The sequence below is a fragment of the Hoplias malabaricus genome, chromosome 5 (assembly GCF_029633855.1).
Source record: "Hoplias malabaricus isolate fHopMal1 chromosome 5, fHopMal1.hap1, whole genome shotgun sequence".
Taxonomy (NCBI): domain Eukaryota; kingdom Metazoa; phylum Chordata; class Actinopteri; order Characiformes; family Erythrinidae; genus Hoplias; species Hoplias malabaricus.
This window is the reverse complement of record NC_089804.1, coordinates 14,147,835-14,171,080: the sequence shown is the minus strand read 5'-3', so window position 1 is coordinate 14,171,080 and position 23,246 is coordinate 14,147,835. Positions and strand designations below refer to the sequence as shown.

General features: G+C 39.8%; 2 protein-coding genes across 2 annotated transcripts; both read right to left on the bottom strand.

The window, feature by feature from the left end:
• Positions 1-489: 489 nt before the first annotated feature.
• selenoi (selenoprotein I) lies at positions 490-12,371 on the bottom strand. The gene is made up of 10 exons (XM_066670364.1): positions 12,239-12,371; positions 9,869-9,937; positions 8,372-8,480; positions 7,719-7,793; positions 6,989-7,251; positions 6,101-6,209; positions 5,597-5,645; positions 5,275-5,455; positions 4,699-4,881; positions 490-4,454 (listed from the first exon to the last, which is right to left on the bottom strand). The coding sequence occupies exons 1-10, from the start codon at positions 12,293-12,295 to the stop codon at positions 4,347-4,349; spliced, it is 1,203 nt and encodes a 400-aa protein (XP_066526461.1). The 5' UTR covers positions 12,296-12,371; the 3' UTR covers positions 490-4,346.
• A 171-nt stretch (positions 12,372-12,542) lies between these two features.
• Positions 12,543-21,253, bottom strand: iyd (iodotyrosine deiodinase). Its single transcript, XM_066672905.1, has 5 exons — positions 20,927-21,253; positions 19,111-19,305; positions 15,630-15,789; positions 14,623-14,779; positions 12,543-13,400 (listed from the first exon to the last, which is right to left on the bottom strand). The coding sequence occupies exons 1-5, from the start codon at positions 21,117-21,119 to the stop codon at positions 13,218-13,220; spliced, it is 888 nt and encodes a 295-aa protein (XP_066529002.1). The 5' UTR covers positions 21,120-21,253; the 3' UTR covers positions 12,543-13,217.
• Positions 21,254-23,246: the final 1,993 nt, after the last annotated feature.

Sequence of the window (23,246 nt, the reverse complement as noted above, 5' to 3'; positions counted from 1 at the left end):
GACCAATATTGAAACTCTATTAGTATCAATGACTTTAAAGGAATACTAAAGTTTTTAAAAACTTTAAAACTCAGCATTTTTTTTCTAATCAACATTAAGAGCAACAATCTACACTACTATTGATAGTAATCAACCGTTAATATAACAAATAAAAATATTAAATGATTAGGCTATTCTTGGAAATGCAAAAATGGCACTGCGTTTGTACACAACAGTGGATCTCAATAATGCTCTTGGTCAGCCACTGCCCTGTACATTTCCCAAAACACCTGATGCAACTATACATTAATTATCAATCCATCTGAAGGTGAAGAAGGTGTAATGGAGAATGGATAAAACCACAATATGCAGTGCAGTGGTCTAGTAAAACTGAGAAACTATGCTATATACTGTCCCACACATGTCAAAGAACCAGTCTGAAGAAATGGTTTCTGGGAAATCATGGTCTTAAAAATGAAAAAGAGTTGCCCATGTTTGTGGATACGCTTTCATTTAATAGGGCTGTGTAATAGAGAGTATAATACAGTACATCTGCATTTCATCACACAGATAAATTTAGTGGTTTTCAGTAGGTCTTTTGTACAAGTTTATAATAAAATAAGGAAAAAAGAAAACCCTAAAAACAAATAATCGTACAATTCCACTCTTAACTAAAGCATTATATATAAATACATTAATAAAGATGACATTACTGAGAACTTTTAATAGCTTTTTAAATAAGGAGATCCTCCCATCGTGCTCCCTATTTCAGTTCCAGAAATGTCACATTTAAAAGTGGGCGATCCTGAAACTCAAGAACAACAGTACAATCAGCACCTGGTCCCCAGCACACAGAAAGGTGGGAGTGTCCAGGTGGTATCAGTACAATTAGAAGCATCACTACCAAAAAGTGTCAAGTTAATCCTGTTGACAAATACACAGTAACGCCACTTGCTGGCTAATTTCAGTACTAACTGAATAATTAGGTTTTTTTGACATCTGACACTCCACAAACCTAATAAGGAGCAGAGCCCTTAAAGACACAGCCCAGCATGTTTCACCTTTGTCTCCATCTGCTGCATCCATTACATGTGAACGAATATCACAAGCAGCAATAGAAAATGTGCTTTTAAATGATTAGAATATAAACTGACATGCAATACGCATCTCAGAGGTCAGCAGGGGCTTTCACTGAAGGGAAACCTGTGAATGTGGCATAATTGAAAACAAAGTTTAGAAGACCTCACAGATGCAGACAGATCAAAACGATCAGTGCTAACTGACCATAGGACAAAGATGCAGCAGATTCAGATTAGGATGAAATATACTGAAATGTTCCTTTAAATGGGGAGGGCATCACATCATTCATTGTAATCTGACATTAGAGCACCACATCAGTTGAGTTTAAATAGGAAACAAACAAACAAACAAACAAAGACATTACAATAAATACTAGGTACTGACCTCTCATAGAAGTTATGAGAACAAGTTTATTACATAACGGTCTGCTCTTTACACTTCCAACACACACACACACACAAAAAATGCATGTAATTACTTTAACCATGAATTGTCCCTTAAACATAGCTTCAAACCATGTGTTATGGGATGGGAGAAGATTACAGTCTGTTTCAAATGTGCATATTTCAGTAGGCAACTGAGCAGCTTGATCATCTTCATGTCTTCCATTGGAAAGTCTCTGAGAAGTTCAACTGAATTAATATAAAATGATAATAATTAATATACACCTGTCATCACATCATTAAGTACATATGTAAGTATCAACCAATGGATTTTACAGACTGCACCCGATCCCATGGCAGCAAGTACAGCGCTAACAGACAAACAGTCCAGAGTAAGCATCTATGAGTCTGCCTCACACACTATATACATTACAGTACACATACTGACATTTAGAACATTGTAAGCTGAACTCAGCCCTGTGAAGGACTGGCGCCCCCTCCAGGGTGTATTCCCACCTTGCGCCCAATGATTCCAGGTAGGCTCTGGACCCACCGCGACCCTGAACTGGATAAGGGTTACAGATAATGAATGAATGAATGAATGAATAAGCTGAACTCAGACATTCCACACTGATTGATCACTTTCCACCAAAATGAGGGAAAATGTAAGGGCTGCACAACATTTGTTAACTTTATCATGTCACTGAGCTACTCACTTCACAGGTAGCTGCAATATGCAGATAATCTGACCAATCACAGCATGTTCTGTGTGCTGTAAGCATTCAGACAACAATTTGAATGAATTAATGAAGTTATATGATCAAATAAACAATTTGGTCGAAATAATTCGAGCAGAAATGTCAAACAATACAACGTTTCCTTTGTGTTTTGTGCCACAGCTACACATTCGCCTTCAGTGGCCTGTATAAGTCTTCATGTCTTTCCAGAAATTCTGACCAAAACAAAATTTGTAGGTTTTCCATTGCCCTCTAGTGGGGCAAAAGCTTCAGACATCATCTAAACTCATATGTACAAGAATACAAACGGTTAAATCGGCTGTAAAACTAAAGTGACAAATTTGTACAGTTTTATGATTATTACAATATTTAAAATCTTGACCTCTCCATAAAATATTCAAAGTATTCAAGATATTGTGCAGCCCTAAAAAAATTTTAAGAAACTGCGAAGAATTGCAAAGAAACCCAAAAGCCATGAAGGTAAGAAGAGAGTAAAAAGCGAGCCTTGGCAGCAGTTTGGCGGCACACAGAGACTAGTGCTTTTATCGCGTTTAGAGAACGGAGCGAGGTGCCACTCGCTCACTCCAAGTGCGCCCTCTCCCTAGACAGGCTTTAAAGCGCACTCTTCATTCAAGCGCAAATAAACTCAATAAAAGCTCACTAGTGAGAAGCAAGCAAGAAAGAAAAGCTCATGAATAAACAGAGAAATAACCTGAAAAATCAGCAAACTGATACACCATCACCAACGTAAAAAAGAATCATCATAAAGAGTTGAGGTTTTCGGGTACAGTAGCAACAACAACTGAAAACATTTGGCCCCCTACACCCACACAGTCTCTTGTCTGATGGTTTATTAAAGGGGCACAGGCTGTGTGCGAGACTGAAAAATGACTGGTTCATTACAGCGCCTGCCTGAGATTAAGGGGCATTTAAAAGGTTTCTGCATAATCAATTGTTTATGATTTAAAACAGAGGAGTTTGATGTGAAATTTTACTTTTTTGCATCATCCAACACATGTAATGCCCCCAAACGTTCTCTGGAAATGGTTATGAATACAGTACCTGACGCCCAATACACTGCTTTATGACTGGTTTGAGAAACTTTTTTAAAATACATTCATATGTAGAGAGGTACATACGGGGCATTTTAAGGCTAAACTGCACCACTTTTTTTAATCTGCATCTTCCTTCACGAATTAAAACAAGTGCAGGCCCAATGGTTGTTTACAGCAAATAAAACTGTTACAAAACCTGTGTGTTGTGGAGCTCTGGTTACCATAATAATCTCTTTAGAGAACAATCTCTACATTCCTTTACAGTTCAAAATTTCACATCAAAACTCTCTGAACAGAGCGATATCCATTTCTAAACAATTAAGTACGCAGAGACGTTGAAAACCATCTGTGTAATTCCCCTTAAAATATCAAGCTTAAGTGAGTTCTGAAGAGAGGTTTACAGGGCTGCAGGCACAGCAGGATACGGCATCCCCACAAATACAAACTCATAACCGGACACCAGAAGAAAGAGAGTTAAACCCCGGTTCCTATTGTCTAGAAAACAAAACAGTATTCAAACTACAAAATCTCAAGTCCAATTGTACTAACAGGAAGCATTTTGATTCAGTAATGCCCCAAATTTAAATGGATATAAAACATCATGGCATTTTAGTTGCCTTTTCAAATGAAGCCAAAAGGAAGCCAGAAATGAACGGAAAAAAAAAATGCCAGTGGTGCAAGGCAAAAACGTATTAGACATTCATTAATGTGCGCTGTGTGAATGATTATGTACACTGTGCTATGCGTGAGTGGGGCATGCACAAGTGTGTGGTTTGTGTTAATTATCCCAGGCTCCTCGTATTGTCGCTGAAAGCACATTTCCGTAGGAAACAAGCAAATCTCCTCAGCTTCAGACACCAGAGAGCCGACCAGTCATAGCTCTGACCAGCCCCGTAAACGCAGCTCCAATATTCAGCTGCATATCCGGGCTGGGGCCTGTGGTGCAGCTGCGTCTCTCAGCTCAGTAGGTCCTGTGGACCAGCTGCATGTCTGGGCTCAGGCTGGGAAGGCTTGTTTGGTCAGCAGGTTTTCGTTTTTCTTTTCTGTTAATGAGATGCGTCTCTGTGGTGATGGGTTCAGTGTCGGCTGGTTGCAGAGAATGCTGGGACAGCTTAGACCTCAGCAGCCGTCAGGCCGATTTTCTCCTCGTCCTGTCAGTCTGTGTTGGGCTTCTTCAAAGAGAAGGCGTAGATGTTGAAGTGACCACTAAGCTGATTTACCTACAGAAAGAGGAGAAATATTTATTTAAAGACATAACAGTCAAGCTGTCCATACTCTGGTAAGTGAACCTCACTATATTTCACACTCTTCAAATGTCAAACGGAAGCCACGGCCTGCTCAGAGTTTGTCTCATCTGGCTATATGTTAAAGTGCAGAAAGGTTATCACAATAGACGGTTTACGACGGGCGATCTAAACTCAGAAACGATTCTTTGTAAGTGTTGTGATAAATTTAAACACATACCACTGAGACTCCGTAGTGTATATGTGCGAAGATGACCACAGACGTCCACACATACAGCACGGCAGTCTCATTCAGCTGTAACACTCCAGAGAACACCAGCAAGACAACTACGACCATAGGCAACAACATCCAGCTCAGCGGCTGACAACGTGTGTTACTCATCTGACACACGATAAGCTTACACTGAAGAGAGAGAGAGAGAGAGAGAGAGAGAGTTAATCTCTCTCATGGGACATAACACAACAATGATGTTGTCTGTGAAAAGGCATAGCACAGAACAGACATAGCCAAGATATGTTTTTTCTTTTGGAGGATAAGCATGGGTAATTTAAACAAACAAGCTTATGATTTTCATAATAGATTTTTCCACACTAACATTATGGTAAATTGTCAGCTATCACAGATAACTGTGTACATAGATATACATTGCTGTGGCCCACTTGAGGGTGATCTTGGCAGCACATTTTTAAAAACAATTCTGAAAAACAAACAGAATCTGGTATATTCAGTTGCTGAAAACGAGCTGTAACTAAACTGTTGTTAAGGGATACATTCACATCCTAGGTGCGTACTCACAGTGACATTGGCAAAAGCTGTCCCCACCATCAGGTAAAACACTCTAGGGTGCAGCTCTAAGATATCTGAGGGCGAGAAGCTGATCCACAGTGTGGAGAGAATGAAGATGAGCACTGGGGAGAAGAAGGGAAGCAGTGCTTCATACATGGAGCTATGCTTCAGTTTGTTACTCCGATACGCCCTAAGGAGAGAACAGACAAACAAGCACAACCCCACCACAAAAAAAGTTAAATACAGCTTGTCTTAAAGTATCCATTTTTATTAAGCCTCCATGTAAACCAGAAGGTATAAAATAATTTTAGTGTTAGAAGCTTAAACTCACTTCAGGACGTTGTAGAGGCTCATTGGCAACGTTACAACAAACAAACAACCTGTGAAGCAAAACCAAATAAACACAACATTCTATTCTGGAAATGTACTTTGTTCAGTTTTATCATTATTAAAAAAACAGGTTCAGAAAATTAAACATACAATTTACACATTTGTTGTTGTTGTTGTTGCCAACGTAGTTTAACAAGTGATGGAAACTTAAAACGTAGCATGAAATGGCCACAATATTTCTTAAATAAAAAGTGTGATTTAAAGGGAATTCTGCAATAACGCTGCCACAGACCACCCCCTGAAACTCATACACTTCAGACTAATAACTACTGTGGTTATCCTTTTTTCGGGGCCCAATGTAGTGTTCATTAAATCAATAGAGGCATAACAACAGAGCTCATTTAGCATTATAGAGCTGATAGAGGAGACTTGTCAGGAACCAATGAAAACACAAGATACAAATACGTCACTGAGAGCAGAACCAATAAAAGCACAGCTTTCTTACCCACAATCATGACAATAAAGATATCTCTGTAGTGCAGGCTCCAAATCACTGGTTTATACCATGTCTCCACACCTACTACTGCAGTTATTATGTAAACAATAGAAATAGTCTGTAAGAGAGGAGGATAAAAAGAGGGGGGGGGGGGGGGTTTAAAAAATAATAATAAAAATGTTTCATTTTATAATTACAGCATTTACAGGCTCTCATTCAGAAAGTGCTGAGCATAAAGTTTCTTATTGGTGTACCAATGTTTGGTAGGGAACTGTAACCCATTCTGCTATATACATCTATAAAGTATGTTCTGTAAAATACGATTCACAATTCTAAGTAGTACTGGAATATTCTGTTTAATCAGATAAAATGAAAAATTAAAAATCTTGGTGGAAAACACTTTCTTGTGGAGCAGTTCATAAATGAGTGTTGCCACCTTGTGGAGAGTTGTAAGTGTTAATATTCCTGAGTGAGCATGCACGAGAGAGAGTATGTAAGTAACACCAGGAGATGCTTTGCATCTAAAAGCAAAGTTCATAGTACCCTAGACCATCCAAGACATGTTTGGAGCCATAAAGGTATTTAAATATTATTGAAAAATAACAAATGCTTAACACCACACACGCGTTCACCAATTTACATTCACACAATGTCACACAGTGCCATAAGAAAATCTAGTCCATTTGTAATTTATCACTGAATATATGTTGAGGAACGGGAGTGACACATAAGAAACATAAGAAGGAGGCCCTCTGTATGATTCATGTGTGTGAGTAATCCAGAACCATTTCATTAATGAATCAAACCTTGCGACACTTCTGAATTTCATGACCCGACTAAAGTTCTGCCCAAACATGAGTGAATGACTGTGTGTGCCGTGTGCCGACTAGATCTCACCACTTGGCTGAGGTCGTAGCCCCAGGGCAGGAAGAGGATGCCGGTGTTATATTTCTCCCAGTGCGAAAGGATGAAGGAGAAGAGGACGACCCAGAGCAGGTAGTAGAGCGTGAAGACACTGACGCCGCTCGCTCCGCGACCAAACACTGAGTACATGGAGCACACGAAGAACACACAGGCCCAGCTGTCCAAGCCATGATCAAACAGCTCACCAAGAGGAGTGCTGGAGTTAGTCCTGCGGGCCTGCTTACCATCCACACCATCTGTAAACACGTACACAAGCATTACAGGCATATACATATTGTATTAATTTTATATTATTATATTATATATAATTTAACCACTGAAAGTCATCCAGATATAAACTTCATTGTTTTCAAGACAGAGTGACCCTTATGATTGACTATACTTTCTTTTCAACTAATAAATCTCCATTCAAACTGCAATGTAGTCTAGGAACTAGGAGCCCTTATTGAACTGACATATGTGATTTCCATTGGTATTTACCCTTAAAAGGAAGTGTCATAAATAATGTCTTCACACAAGCATAAAGACTTTCACACATTGCTGTTACTATTTCAGAGTTTTGTTTCAAGTTCTATTTAAAGACACATACTCGACCAGAACAAGATGAGCACAATCAAACAGGTTGGTTTTTACTGCTTTTGAAATGAGGAATATGTTTTATGCACACACAAGATCTCCTGTACAAGCACAAACACACATTTACCTAAAGTGTATGCCAGGAAATTGAAGAGGCCTGCCGCTACCCAAACCCAACTGGGCACGTGTGAGCTTCCTTCAGCTTTTAAAAAAAAAAAGATACATAAAATTAGAAAAGAGAACTTGTTGTTAAGTACTGACATGCTACGCACAACAATAGTCAAGCATGACTAACCAGGCCAGATTTTTAACATGGCCGATAAAGACTGGGTGTGTCTGTCGGCAAGAGATTGTTGTGGCCTTAAAGGAATCTAGTGAATAACCTTTGGTGTTAGTTCACATTTTTCATCACTTCATTGCATCTACGGGTAGCTGGAATCTGTCGTTTGATCTTGAACGTCACTGTTCATCAACAAGAAAATCTATAGGCCAGGTCTGTGATTTATTTGCTTTATTTAACTTTAGCGCACAAGTGAACAAAAGTACTTTAACAAGACCCATTGTATGTCTCAGATTTTCTAAACATTGGTGAGTAATAAAATAGGTTACATAAGAGGAAAGAATACTGAGAGAGACAGACAGAGCGAAAGAGATACTGGAAGGACTTTGGCCTTATCTTCCGTTCTGTAAATGTATTCAATGCTCACAAAAGGTCAGCATAAACAGAAGCCCATGACCACCTGACACACACACACACAAGCTCACGGTTATTGGCCTTACCTGAAGCATAGAAGTCAAAGTCGTACACAGACAGGATGACAAAGTTAAGCACAAGGAACATAAATCCAGTGAAGGTTATGAGGTTTGGTGCCAACCATGTGGGTAAAATCTGTGAGGGACAAAGTGTGTAATTTATTTAGTGATAAGATCTAAATGGAAAACTCACAAATGCTGCATTGTGCATCTTAATTGTCACAAAACTGTAAACAGAATCTTTAAAATGAGCAGCTAACTTCGTGAAGGTTCACACAAACCGACTTTTTTTTAATACTCCACGTACAGATACATGTAAACAGATCAGCCAAAACATTACATCCACTTCATATTTTCAACAAGCATTGCCCATTTTATCTCCTCCACTGACCTACTTCCTACTTAATTCTACACTCAAGGGTTCTTTAGTAAAGAAAATGGTTCTATATAGAACCCTGAACACTTGAAGAACCTTTCACATGATTAAAGGGTTGTGAAGGGGTTCTTCAGATTGATGGAGAATGTGTTAAAGATGGTTCTATATGGCACCAAAAAGGGTTTTTCTATTGTTCCAATTTCAAGCCTGTTACAGTAAGTGCCATTTTGTCTGTGTGTAATATTCTATCAATTATCAAATGTCATCATTAACATAGAACCATTCAAACTCACGAACAGTGTTTAAAACACAGGATAAATACAAATACAAATAGAGATGTGATTTTCATTGAAACATAAATTTAAATTTAGAATATTAAAATTAAACCAGTTTACTGCCTGTGATCATGATCATGCCTGCGTTAATCCAGAGACAGAAATCAATGCAGATACTGAACAACTGAGTTTTGGCCCAAAATATATATATATATTTTATCTTTATAAATGTCTGTCTTGTAAATTCAGCTATTTTTAACTGGAATACCTTGCAGCTTAAATCAGTGGTTCCCAAACAGAATAAGAGTGTCTTCTGTGGGAAGTCGTCTGGAGGCATGTCAAACTTAAGAAGCTCCAGAAAGAGCACAGGGTCTTAAATATAGCACAGCACCTTAGCACAGCATTATCGCTCAGTGGAGCTGGACCAAGACATTTACAGCATGTTGCATAAATAAATAAAATAAAAACAGGTACAGGCTCCGTTTGAGTGTTTTCCGGGGCTGTGTTGTCAACGGCAATGTTTACAAACGTATCATAAATCGCTATATTTTGAATGGCACTTGTAATAATTCTACTGTGAAATGTAATTGTCGTGGTAAGTTCTTCAGCGAGATGTTTTGTAGTTTTCTATGAATTTCAATACATTTAAACAATCTAAATAATAAAATACAGTGAAGACTGGAAGCAAAGTGTGTGTGTGTGTGTGTGTGTGTGTGTGTGTGGTCTACAAAATAGGGGAAGTGCAGAAAAAGTTAAGGAACCACTGCTTTAAATGAATCTATGTAGTAAACCGCCACTGATGTGTGCTATTGAAGATGGAATTCATTATTTCTGATGGTCACAATTTTAATTAAAGTATTATACACTCCTCACCTTCACCATTGAGTTCCAAAAGGGGTGCATGACATAGACGGACAGAGGGTTGGTGTCCACTGCACTATACTGGAAGCACAGAGATGGGAAACAGAAGAAAAGACAGGGAGATATATTCATTTAAAAAATGCATCAACAGCACAGGAGTGTACTGCAATAAGCATATTTTGGCAAATTAAAATAATAGGATTTTCTTGATATCGTAACATAGGTGACGCTAAAGTGTCCAGAACGTATTTCCAAATTTAATGCAGTTTACAACATTTTTTCTGGTTTCAATACTTTACTGAATATATCAAAGCCTTTAGGCCGGCAGGCTCTGTGGTCCTCTCTGTCCTTTCAATAACCATTTTATGATGCATTTCATGTGTCTGTTCAACCTCTAGCCACGAGAAAACTCCTTTCCCCACACATACCCATAAACAATGCACTAAGTCTGCTCTAGTGTTAGTGACAAGTACAGACGTCCAAAGAGGTGATGAAACCATAGCCTTGCAGCCATCGGGACATTAATAGTATCCATAGTCCAAAGACTTAGTGACAAATCATATCCATATAAACCACCCTAGGATTTGACATAATATATATGTGATAAATCCACTTTGATCCCCACCCTGGGACACTCCAGTAAATATTTGCGTCATACTTGTGTGATTTTTATTATCCATTTTAGGCACACAATAAAAGCACACAATGAATGACCTAGCAAAAATGAGGAAAAATTAAAGCTGGCATCAGCATTGAAAAAATGACAGATTTGAAGCAAATGCATTAATAAGAAACCCACAAAAATAGTAACTAGAAAAGCCAGTGCTCTCTTCAATTCTCTTCTATTTGGCATGGCTTTCACAACAGAGTTCAACTTTCAGAAAACTTTGAAGCACTGCTTAAAACCCCAACTTCTGCCAAATGGTTATTACCAGTTATTACCAAACGGTAAGTATTACTTATTGGAGAACTGTTACGTCAGTGAGTAAACACACACTGCTTTGCAACACCTTTACAAACATGTTCAAAACAAAAATACTGGTCAATGATTTTATTACGACAAAACGGGTCACTATATACAGTGATTTTCAGACATCATGCTTATTATTGAATATAACATCATGTCGTTTGAAGGCCAAATCATCTATTTCATGTTACACTTGTCTCTTTAGAAATGCTCCAATAGCCTGGATTCTAGTCTTCACACATTGCTTGCAGAGTCCAAAAGTTCACGTTTGTAATCCTCACTCCCCATCCACCATTCATCTGCAGCTCAAAAACCCCATCCCATAAATTGACAGGTTTGGTTTCTTGGGTTTATGACATAAGAAACCTTGGCTGTCTGAATCTGCCCTTTATAGATTTGTTAGGGAAACTGCAAATTCAAAGTGAAAATGCTCATACCTGGCATGAACTGCTTATTTCCCCCATGATATATTTTCTAGTAAATAAACACTGTTATCAAGGGGGGGGGGGGGGGGGGGCAGAGTTTAGGTTAAGTCTAATATTATTAAATAATATATAAAGTATTCAATCAGCACAGATATGCCACTTTTTAAGACCGCCATCCTCTATCGTATTAGGCGTTTTCTGGGAGGGGTTCGGATTTAAATGTTTCACACCCTTTAGTAAGGACACGTTTCAAAGCAACATCTTGGGGCATTATTCACTTTCGCTTTGAAAAACTAAACCCACGCGTAATTTATTAAATTAAACCAATTTTTCTGAAGAAAACTACACGGCAAACGAGACTGTTTTCTTCCTGAGGTCCATTTCTAATCAATTAGCTAAAATTATTGCGAGAACTAGCAACAGTTAACATTTAACCGTCTCTGGATTTGAAAACTGGAGAATGTGTGTTTAAAATTAGTTTCATTGCCTTTTATTTTCAAGACAATGCCAGTGATTAACCTTAAAACTCTTTGTTTTAAACGGCAAAACAGCTAGCTGTATTCAGCTTATTCTATTAGCCTGTCAATTCTTATTCATTTCTCCGTTCCACCTTAAATGCTAATGCAATTACTGTACCGTTTAAGGTGGAGCTGAATATTCCAAGAGGAAAAAGAATAAGAAGCCGACTTTAGCCGGTGTTTCCCACACCAAGCTCAGGCTACAAATCAATGGATAACACGGTTTAATCCGGGACTTAATTGTGGAATTAACCGCCTAACAGTACACACAAGAGTGGAGAACGAGGAGTGTGAGAAATGAACCTGGTTAAAGCCTGAACAAAGCTGTAGCTATAGCCGTCCGGCTATCACCCACACCCTCCACCACCCTCTCCTCTCTGGGCACGCCAGCACATGCTGAGGGCGGCTCAGCGACAGTGCCAGTCCGCTTTAGGGGGAACCTCGGAGGTTAAATTATATACAGAGATCTCACCTTGTATTTGTCGAAGCCAGCGAGCTGGTCCTGGGTCACATACTCGTACAGAGCCATGGTGGGAGAACTCACTCTCACACACACACTCACACTCTCTCTCTCAAACACACACACTCATACACAGAGAGAGGGGCTTAGCCCGCAGAGCCGCAGAAAAGAGCCGCCTCCTCCTGAGAGACCCGTGAACACACGGCTTCACCCAACACCCATACCCACACTTCAAAATAAAAGCCCGGAGTAGACATCATACGGGTAATATTTAGAGCACCTAAAATTAGAAACCAATAAAATTGTGAAAGTGATTCATTCTTTTATTAATATTTATGGTTTGGCCTAAAAAAAAAAAGAACTTTTTTTCCCATTTTTGAATTCAACAAGATGGCGTCACAGGTAGTCTTGCTGGAATACAGTGCCAGAGTCCTGGGGTCCTGGGTTCAATCTCAGCCTTGGGTCACTGCTTGTGAGAAGTTTGGTGCGCTCTCCTTGGGTCTGAGCGGGTTGCCCTCCGGGTGCTCTTTTCTAAGCCCAGTCCATAAACACATATCAGCTGGCTGACTGTCTAAAAAACTGACCATGTTCATGTTCATAGCACCCTGTTCATCCATCCACCTTGTCCATTCTTTGTCACATTTCTACGTAACAGCTGAGGTGTGTGGTGAGTGTACTGGTGCACGATGGCTGGCCCATCCTGGTGGATTCTGCACATTGCTGATTATTGAGGTGACACCCTAATGTCTGTATGTAGAGGTTTGGGTACCCAAAACATCACTATATAAATGACAAAAACATTAATGTTCTATTCACGTATTATTAGATATTAAATTAACCCAGAATTAACCAACTACATGCTTTTTACCTTGATTAAAAGTATGTGTCTTTAAATGTATATTAGTTAAATGTCACATTAATAAAACTGACTACTGTGTGGTAACGTAAAGAGATTTTGTACATGTTCATGAATGTTAGGAGATTCAATACTTCATACAAACACCATGATGTCACTGAGGTCTTTGCGTGAGAGGTCAGGCACTGTGGCATCAGGTGCTGGGAAACCAACAGGGAGCAGCATCAGCAGCTTCTCATTGGCTGGTCTCTGTAGGAGGACTCTGAGTTTTGGACCGCAGTTTAGCGGAGTTGATGTCACTGTAACCAGACCAACGTTCTGGAGGAAAAAAAAAACAATTACATAATATTTTCAGTTTTAAATCTGGAGAAAATTAGCTACAGCTCAAAAAGTAGAAGATTTAATTCAGTAAGATGGTGTAAACCAAACTATATTAGACCAGATGTATTTAAACGTTATATTTTTTTTTACATGTGTTTTGTCTTCCTTTTTCTGATATTGTTAATTATGTGGAAAGAAACGACACATGATGCTAAATTACTTAAGTAACACAAATTTGACTTTTTCAATGGTCCTCAGGTTACGTGTTCAAACCCTGCCTGTGGTCACTGTCTGTGAGGAATTTAGTGTGTTCTCCCTGTGTCTGTGTGGGTTTCTTCCAGGGGCTCTGGTTTCCTTCCCCAGTCCAGAAACACATGTTGGTAGTGTGAGTGTGTTGTGATGAATTGGCACCATATTACAATATATTGATTTCATAATGTTCCAAGAGCTAGTTTCAGTAACAGGATCAGAGCGCCACTGTCCCCACCTTCTGCCGCCACCCAATCCAAACTGCACCGGACCCCATTTTCTCCAGGTTAGAGGTGTGCCCCTGCCTCAAATGGAGGAGTTCAATATTTTGGGGTCTTGTTCATAAGTGAGCTAAAGATGGAGCGGGAGAATGACAGATCAATCGGTGCAGCATCTGCAGTAATGTGGACTCTGTACCGGTCCGTTGTGGTGAATAGAGAACTTGACCAAAAAGCAATCAATTTACCATTCAGACGACGTTACAACCCTCAACTATGGTCAGGAACTTTGGATAATGGCTGAAATAAGCTTCCTCCGCAGAGTGTCTCTCCCTTAGAGACAGGGTTAGGAGTTCGGGAGAGAAACCGAGTGGAGACTTGGAGTCTCTGTTGCTCCTCCACGTTAACAGGAGCCAGTTGAGATGGTCCGAGCATCTGGTCCGGACCCCTCCTGGACACCTCCATGGTGAGGCGTTTTGGGTCCAACGGGGAGGAGACCCAGAAGAAGACCCAGAACATGCTGGAGAGATTATATGTCTCGACTGGCCTGGGAACCTCTTGGTATTCCCAGAAGATCTGGAAGAGGTGGCCAGGGAAAGGGAGGTCTGTGTTTCTTTACTTGGACTGCTTCCCCGGTGACCCAAACCCAGATATATGGTAAATAATAATGATGATGCCGATAGTGACTCCAAGCCTGTTAAATATTTTAAAATTTGAACAGTTCACATGTGTGTTTGTGTAGGTTTCTCTACCTGCAGAGCTGCCAGCAGGAGTCCACAAGAGATGGACACACTGATCTCATTATAGTAGTGTGTTTTTTTCTTCCCGTTTGGTAGAATTCCGTACGTTTGTTTAAAGACAAGGATCAGATATGGTGCTGTGTCCAGATATTCCTTCACCCAGTTGGTCCTGTGCAAAAAGGGAAACTCAAGGTAATTCTCACAATTATCCAGTCTTAATTAAATGCATTACTTGAAATGATGATGAATACACTACCTGATTCCTGAGATATTATTTTTATCATTTTAATGGTTTATATGGTTTTAAAATATTTAAAATATAAGTTTTATGAAGCCTTTTACTGATAAGAGGCGCCAGTAGGAATTTGTCAGGCAAAATAGTCCCCAAAAATATGATCAGGTATGTGGCCAATATTGAGAACATTCCATCAGCCGTGGACAGTTTTGAATTTAACCACAAGGGGGAGCTACTGTTATTCATTGTGAATGAATGGGATTTAATCTACAAATACACTCACAACACATCCTATTCCTTAATGGTCAAAATCCCCACAGGACCATCACAGAGCGGGTTTTACTTTGCCCATCATCCTCTGCAATGCTCTGACACGGATGTGGTGGTGTGTTAGTGTCAGTCTCACTGCAATGAATAGATCAGACACAACAGTGTTGCTGTTTTTAAGCCCTCTAAAGATTAGTCCACCAGCCAAAAACATCCCACCGACAGCGTCCTGTGACCACTGATGGATCAGCAGCAACCGATGAACTACTGTCTCTGGCTTTACATCAGTAACATGGACCAGCGAGGTACGAGTGTCTAACAGAGTGGAGAGTGAGTGGTTAAAAACTTCAGTGCTGTGTCTGATCCACTCGTACCAACGCAAGACACACTAACGCACCACCACTGCAGCAGTAAGAATGATCTAGCCACTTCCTGTATGGCCAGTGGAGCTGAGAGATGGAATGTATAAACAAGGCGGTGGTCCTAAAGTTATGGCTGATATATATTTATTTCTAACCTGAGTCTGCGCAGATCATGGACCCATTTGTCGCCCATCCTTTGTTTGTAGTTGATTTCTTCTTCCTCTTCCACAATTTCTCTGATCTTGTGCTTGGTCTCTGCATCTTCTACAACTACAAACGTCCAGGGCTCTGTGTGGGCTCCACTCGGTGCAGTTCCTAAAACAAGCACATCAACAAACGAGATGGGAGTGTAGCTGATCAGCAAGATCCAGCTTTATTTTTCTGAAGTTGCTTCTTTAGTTTTGCATTGGCACTACTGGACTAATGCAACTAGGTTAACTTCCTGTTTGTGGCACATTAGTATATGGGAGGGGGGAAACTTTTCAAGATGGGTGGTGACCATGGCAGCCATTTTGAAGTCGGCTATTTTGGATCCAACTTTTGTTTTTGTCAGTGGGAAGAGGGTCATGTGACACATCAAACTCATTGGGAATTTCACAAGAAAAACAATGATGTGCTTGGTTTTAATGTAATTTTATTCTTTCATGGGTTAGTTACAAGTTTCTGACCACTTATAAAATGTGTTCAAAGTGCTGCCCATTGTGTTGGATTGTCAATGCACCCTGCTTCTCCCACTCTTCACACACTGATAGCAACACAGGAGAAATGCTAGCACAGGCTTCCAGTATCCGTAGTTTCAGGTGCTGCACATCTTGAATGTATGGTGTGGTATATGGGGTACAAAGATAGTGGGGCCATTCTTCATCAATGGAAACCTCAAGGCCACTGGAAATGTGAAATTGCTACATGATGATATGTTTTCCTCTTTATGCACTGAAGCTGGCACGTTCCCTGAGTTTTTCCAGCAAAGTGGTACACCACCACATTATGGGTGTCAAGTCCGAGCATTCCTAGATGAACAGTTTCCTGGAAAGTGGATTGGTCGTCGTGGGCCAGTTGAATGGCCCCCAAGGTCTCCCGATCTGACCCCCTTAGACTTTTATCTTTGGGGTTCATCTGAAAGCAATTGTCTATGCTGTGAAGTTACGAGATGTGCAGCACCTGAAACTACGGATACTGGAAGCCTGTGACCATTGTTTTTCTTGTGAAATTCCCAATAAGTTTGATGTATCACATGACCCCCTTCCCATTGAAAAAACAAAAGTTGGATCCAAAATGGCTGACTTCAAAATGGCCGCCATGGTCACCAGACATCTTTTTTTTTTTTTTTACCCATTTATTTATAGAAATTTTGATTATTACAAAAATACAAAAGTTGAAACCAAACACGTCTTCCAATGAAAAAATAAGAATATATCCTACACAGTAATTTGAACCAGATCAAATGAAAAATAACAAATAACAACCCCTCCCCCCAAATTCCCTTAGAAACGTGCGTGTAGTTAAGCCATTGATCTCCTAACCAATCTTCCCACACAAAACAATATACATACTGACATACAGATATATGCACACATGCTTCCAAATAACGAATATATAATGACAAAAATCCAATATGTGGATTGAGTATACACAATAGATACAAATAAAATATTATCAAAATGAAAACAATATGCACACATCCACAAGACATACAGACAGAAGACACTCACACACAAAATAACAATGTTAGGTAATAGTAATAATAATGAATAAATGCAAATACCGGCAATCTTGGAAATATAAAAATATGCATAAATGTTAGTAAATGAGAGATGCGTTCCAATGATTGCGTGATAAAAAATGGGGAAACAAAAACAAAAACAAAAATGAAAAATAAATTAATAAGAATAATAAAAAATAAATAAAGGTAAAAAAAAACAACCAAGGAATAACAAAATAATAATAAATAAATAATAAACAAAATGATTAAATAAGGCAATTAACCTCTCTTGTCTTACTCTGGTGCTATATTGCACCCCTCAACATAATTAATGACAGGTAGCCAAGTTTTTTTTAAATTGCTGTAGGGAACCTAATATGTAAGAACGGAGCCTTTCTAATCTAATGTTGTTTAGGATCTCCTGGAGCCAACGGTTATGAGTAGGAGGGGAAGGGAGCCTCCACTTTAGGAGAACTTCCCGCCTAGCAAGCAAAGTGCCAAAAGCAATCACCCGTTGCTTCTCTGATGGAGTGTGAGGGTCGAGAGGGATCCCAAACAAAGCTGTAATAGGGTTGGGATCTAACGAAAGCTTAAGTGCAAGGATAAGTGATCTAAAAACCTCCAACCAGAAATGAGTCAACCTATGGCAAGACCAAAACATATGACCATGATCAGCTGGTGATTGTCCGCATCTGGCACAGGCATCAGATCTACCCGAAAACATTCTCGACAATCTAGCATTAGTAAGATGAAGCCTATGTAGCACTTTAAACTGTATTAGACTATGTCTAGCACAAATAGAGGACGTATGTACCCTGCCTAGAATGAGAGCCCACTGCAGATCAGAGATGGATATTGCCAGATCACGCTCCCAGGTGAGTTTGAGGTTATTAGTAGGGTCCATATCTGAAGAACAGACAATGGTGTAAATGGTAGAAATTAACTTACCCTGAGATGGGTTAAGAGCCAGAACTTTATCTATTTTTGTTTCGGGTGGACGGTTGGGGAAGTAGGGAAATAGTCGGGATACGAAGTGCCTAATTTGAAAAAAACGAAATAGGTGAGTGCTGGGTAGATCAAACTTCTCCCTCAATGCTGTAAAGGACAAAAAAACTCCATCAGCATATAAATCGGCCACAGTCGTAATACCTTTCTCTGCCCATACACGAAAAACAAAGTCAGTCATAGAAGGGAGAAATTGAGGATTATGAAGAATAGGAGTGTAAATTGCATTACTGCGTAGGCCATAGCACTTCCTAAACTGAAACCAAATCTTAATGGAGTCTCGGACAACTGGGTTAGCTGGAAACCATTTAGCAGAGACAGGGAGCTGGGAACAAATTATGGAGCTAAGAGAATATTGGGATGAGGACAGCTCTAGCTTTGTCCACAGTGGACAGTCAGAGGAGGAAGTGTCCTTATTCCAGTAAATTAATTTGTGAAAATTACAAGCCCAGTAATAATGACGGAAATTAGGTAAAGCCAGACCCCCATCAGACTTCCGAAGCTGAAGCGATGCCCTTTTTAAACGCGCAGGTTTATTACACCAAATGAAGGGGGTTAATGCACTATCAAGTTTATTAAAGAATGCTTTGTTAATTAGAATAGGAATATGTTGAAATAAGTATAAGAATTTAGGTAGCACATTCATTTTAATTAGATTAATACGGCCAATAAGTGATAATGGTAATGCTGACCATCTATCCAGATCAGATAGGGTTTTATCAAGCAGATGGATAAAATTTTCTCCCAATAAATCCTTAAATGACTGTGTAAATGTAATGCCCAAATATCTGAATTTGTCACCACACATCTTGAAAATTTCCCCCCCTTCCATATACTAATGTGCCACAAACAGGAAGTTAATATCACCAACCATTCCCATTTTCTTAACGTGTATCCATATAAATAGCCCACCCTGTAGATTTTTATACCTGCTGCCCAGATGACGTTGTCTATGACCTCCCGAGGGACAGGTTCTGGGCTGATGAAGCGTACAGAGCGTCTCTGGTTGAGCAGCTTGTAGAACTGCTGAGAGCGCTCCAGCATCTCCTCTACACTGTAGCGAGGAGGAGTGTATGGAACATGGAGCAGATTTTCTGTCTCTTCAACCGCCCAATCATCATCCTCTACAACAAAAAAGGAGACGCAGGGACAACAGCCAAACATAATTATGAATTTTGCGATTATTGCACATGAGAATATGTAGAACACAAGCCATTCTGTAAGAAACAAAACCGAACCATTTAAACATATATTATTCCCACAGGAAATACATATATTACATCTAAGATCATATTGTTTTTTTAGTTACTCTTAGCAACAATGGTGTACAAATTTCCACAAGTCCATCATATTTCCACTGAAGCATCTAACTGTAATAAATTAACATCAGTGTCATGTTACAGCACTCTGGCGAATAGAGAAGTAAATCACAAGGCCATGGGATTAGCCTTAAACCATTCTGGCATCCATTATCAGAGGCAGAAGTGTTTATTCAATTATTTGTATTGATTTTATACTTATCAAACCACTCTGTTAGCCCCTGTGCCCTGTGGGAATGGACGGCTGCTCCTGAAACTGATCACGCCCCTCTGCTGCATGTGAATAAACATTGAATGATCTCTTGCCCAAGACACTCGCTGAATCAAACAACATGTCATTGCACTTCACTGCACAGCAGGAGGCCCTAGCCAAATGTATGCACCCCAAAGTAGAGAAAAATGCCTTTGACGTTCTGTATTTGAAATCTGACATTAATTGCAGCTCTGATCAAAGTTGAGATGCTTCATTTCTGATGCTCCTGAAAATCAGAGTGTTCTTGTGTAAGATGTGGTCAGTGAAAGAGATTAAGTCTGATTAAGTCAAATCTTTTCCTACTGGACAGATGCTTCTTTACGTTTAAGAAATCTGGCTAACGGAGGAATCCTGCTGACGTGTTAAAAGAATATCAACAAGTATTTTTTTATCCAACAGAAAGAACAGCACACATTCACACTTTACAGTTTCCCGAATGAAGTTACAATGACAATGAATGTAAATGTTAAGTTGTTTACTTAGTCACGTTTTATCATCATTTGCTGCAGTGACCTCTCCATAGCTGGAAAAGCTTGAGTAAATGCTGTAAATACTGCAATATTTCTGTAAGTACTTGATACAATCGAGTCAGGAGAGCATTAGTCGAGCAAATAACCGATGCTGCCTGATTGTTTTTTGATAAGTCCATTCTACTCTTTCCAAACATATTAATTTTGGTGCTTGGGGTGGTTTCCCAATAAACATTTAGCCGTTGATTCAACGTTGAAATAACGTAACGACTGCCGTCTAATCAACGTTTTCTTACGGTTGAAAATGAAAGCTGAAATGACGTCCAAACACAGACGTTGAAATAATAACAATCAAATGTATTTTGGACGTCCAGTGACGTTATTAATTAGTCACCACTTGAGATTTTGGACGTCCATTGACGTTTAAAATATGTCCTTGACGGACCGACTATTTTTAGACCTATTTTGAACGTCCAGGGACGTTCCTTGTTTACTGGGGTAAACCCACATCTCTGGCTTAAGTTTGACATGAACACGGTGGTGATATTAAGTTTATGTGCAGCAGCTGCTGTTGAACCTCTCGTTTAGTTTCATGCGTTTATACGAAGCTTATACCTGCGTGCACAGTTGAACCCAGCGCTAGGCTGAAATTTATTCAATCAATTAAAGATTGTCTAGAACCATTCGGACATGTGTGAAGTACCGTGGTCTTTAGCGCTGACGCATGTGTCGTCCTCCAGGTCCTCGTCCACCCACGGCCTGCTGCTAGACCCCGCTGCTGGAGAAAGTTTTTCTCTGGACTCGGACTCTCCAGCTCTCCTGTTTTTGAAGATGAAAGCTATAACGACGCACAGAACCGCTACGAAGACCGGGGTGAGGGCAGAAACCAGCGCCATGTTCAGGAGGAGCGAGCAGCTCGTGTGAGGAACTGAAATCTGAAGGGCTTTCAAGGAGTTTGCACTTATACGTGAATCCACTTTCAGGGCGGAACTTTTAGTTCTGGTTACATTTTAACCGCGGATAGTAAACAAAGCGATACGGTACGATACCTGCCATAGTATACAACCGGAGCCACTGGAATAACATTTCAAACAATATACATTTTACAGTCTTTCTGTTGACCTGTCTACACACACATCACCCATAACATTAAAATTACAATTGATTCAGGTTTTTATATCTCAGTGACAGTGATGGACTGAGAATAGTCCACCAACCAAACACATCCAGCCTTCAGCCAGGGTCCAGTGTCCACTGAGGAAGGACTAGAGGACGACCAACACACACTGTGCAGCAACAGATGAGTTACTCTCTCTGATTTTACATCTATAAGGTCGACCTGTGTATAACAGAGTGTATAACAGGGTGTATAACAGACTTGCACTTTAATAAACTGTGGATATAACATTTTAAGCACAGTTTATTTTCTATTAATTTATATGTCCATCCACACAGTCTCTCTCTCTCTCTCTCTCTCTCTCTCTCTCTTTCTCTTTCTCTTTCTCTCATCGAAACACACACACACACACACATGTTAATCAGACTTGGTCAGAGTAATTAGCTCTGCAGGGAGTCATAAGATGGGTGTTAATCACTTACTGTGCATTAATAAACAAATCTCATATAATGCATTTGTTTTATTTATGTCCTCGGGATACATCCCTGGATTTGGGAGATAATCATTTATGCAACTGTCCCATCGGTTTTCAACCAAAGAATATTGTGATAGAAACACAAGAACACACACACACACACACACACACACACAGTCAGATTTAGAAAAAAAAAACTTCAGGCCAGATCGTTAAATCTAAAATGGCAGGCAATAATGTAAAAGGTCAGTGTTAAGTTTAAGGCTGATATTCCTTTCTGTTTTCTCCTTTTCTTTCAGGCAAAATGACATAGTCAGGTTTGATTCGTGTGACCTTAGAGAGAGATGAGCTTTCAGTTAATATCCTGATTTCAGTCAAAACGTCACACTCAATAATCTTAGGACACCCTAAACCCTGCTGGCATCGGAATTAAGTTGATGCCTTTACTACACTGTTGCCATGTACAGTCTACACACAGTGAACATACACACACACACACACACACACACAGTGATTCTGTACCTAGATTAGCAGCCGCAATTACAGCATACAGACTGCAAAAGGCCAGTTTATCCCTTTAAGGAAAATCAGAACGTTTCTGGTTGATTTTATCGATTGTAAAATGCTTAATGTTGTTGTTTTTTGGTCATCGCCCCTCCCACTTCTGTTGCCGTGGCCATGTTCTCCTAGGTTATGAATCGTCTTGGTTTGTTGTTATGTTATTTTCAGCCATGGAATAATAAAAGCAGATGGCAGAAGGCCGTCAGTCTCGACCCAGTCTAGAGCTTTGAGTACACACACATACACACACCCACACACACTCTGTTTACAGTAAGCTGTCTGGTTGTCTAAGCTGGTAATCTCCTTAAAAGTGATCCATGTCATCTGTAAGTGCTTTAACTCTGGATGGCATGTTTGACCCCGCACTATCTAGTCAGGTTAGTGCTCTCAGCCAATCAAATGTCACGATTTAGACAGTGAATCACTGTCCAGTCTAGGGCTGGACAGTAATTCAATATCAATTAATACCGCAATATAAAATGTTTCAGTGGAAATGATATGATGTTTATACACAATTTCAATATAGAGTACATTATTTACAGCATCTGTCACTGACTGATGGTAATTAGAAGGCGCTACCATCAGTTCAAGGGGGGCACGGTGGCACGGCAGGTAGTGTCACAGTCACACAGCTCCAGGGCCCTGGGTCCAAATCCCACTCCCTGTGGCAGATCTACCACAAGGTAAACATTTTTAGAATAAGTTCTTGAGGAGCTTCTGTAGTGTTTCCATATTTTGTCAAAGCAAAAGTGACCAACATAAACATTTTCAATATATATGATCAATCATTCAGCCCACAGCAGTGTGATCTTTTCAGGTGAACAACATGTGATCTTGTATGTAGTGGAACCTTCACATGAAGATCAATGT

Coding starts and splice junctions, on each gene's coding strand:
- iyd (XM_066672905.1), bottom strand. CDS start 21,119: ATGGCGCTGGTTTCTGCCCTCACCCCGGTCTTCGTAGCGGTTCTGTGC. Junction 15,790..19,110: donor CAACGTCATCTGGGCAGCAG/GTATAAAAATCT, acceptor TGCTTGTTTTAG/GAACTGCACCGAGTGGAGCC. Junction 14,780..15,629: donor CATGATCTGCGCAGACTCAG/GTTAGAAATAAA, acceptor CTTTTTGCACAG/GACCAACTGGGTGAAGGAAT.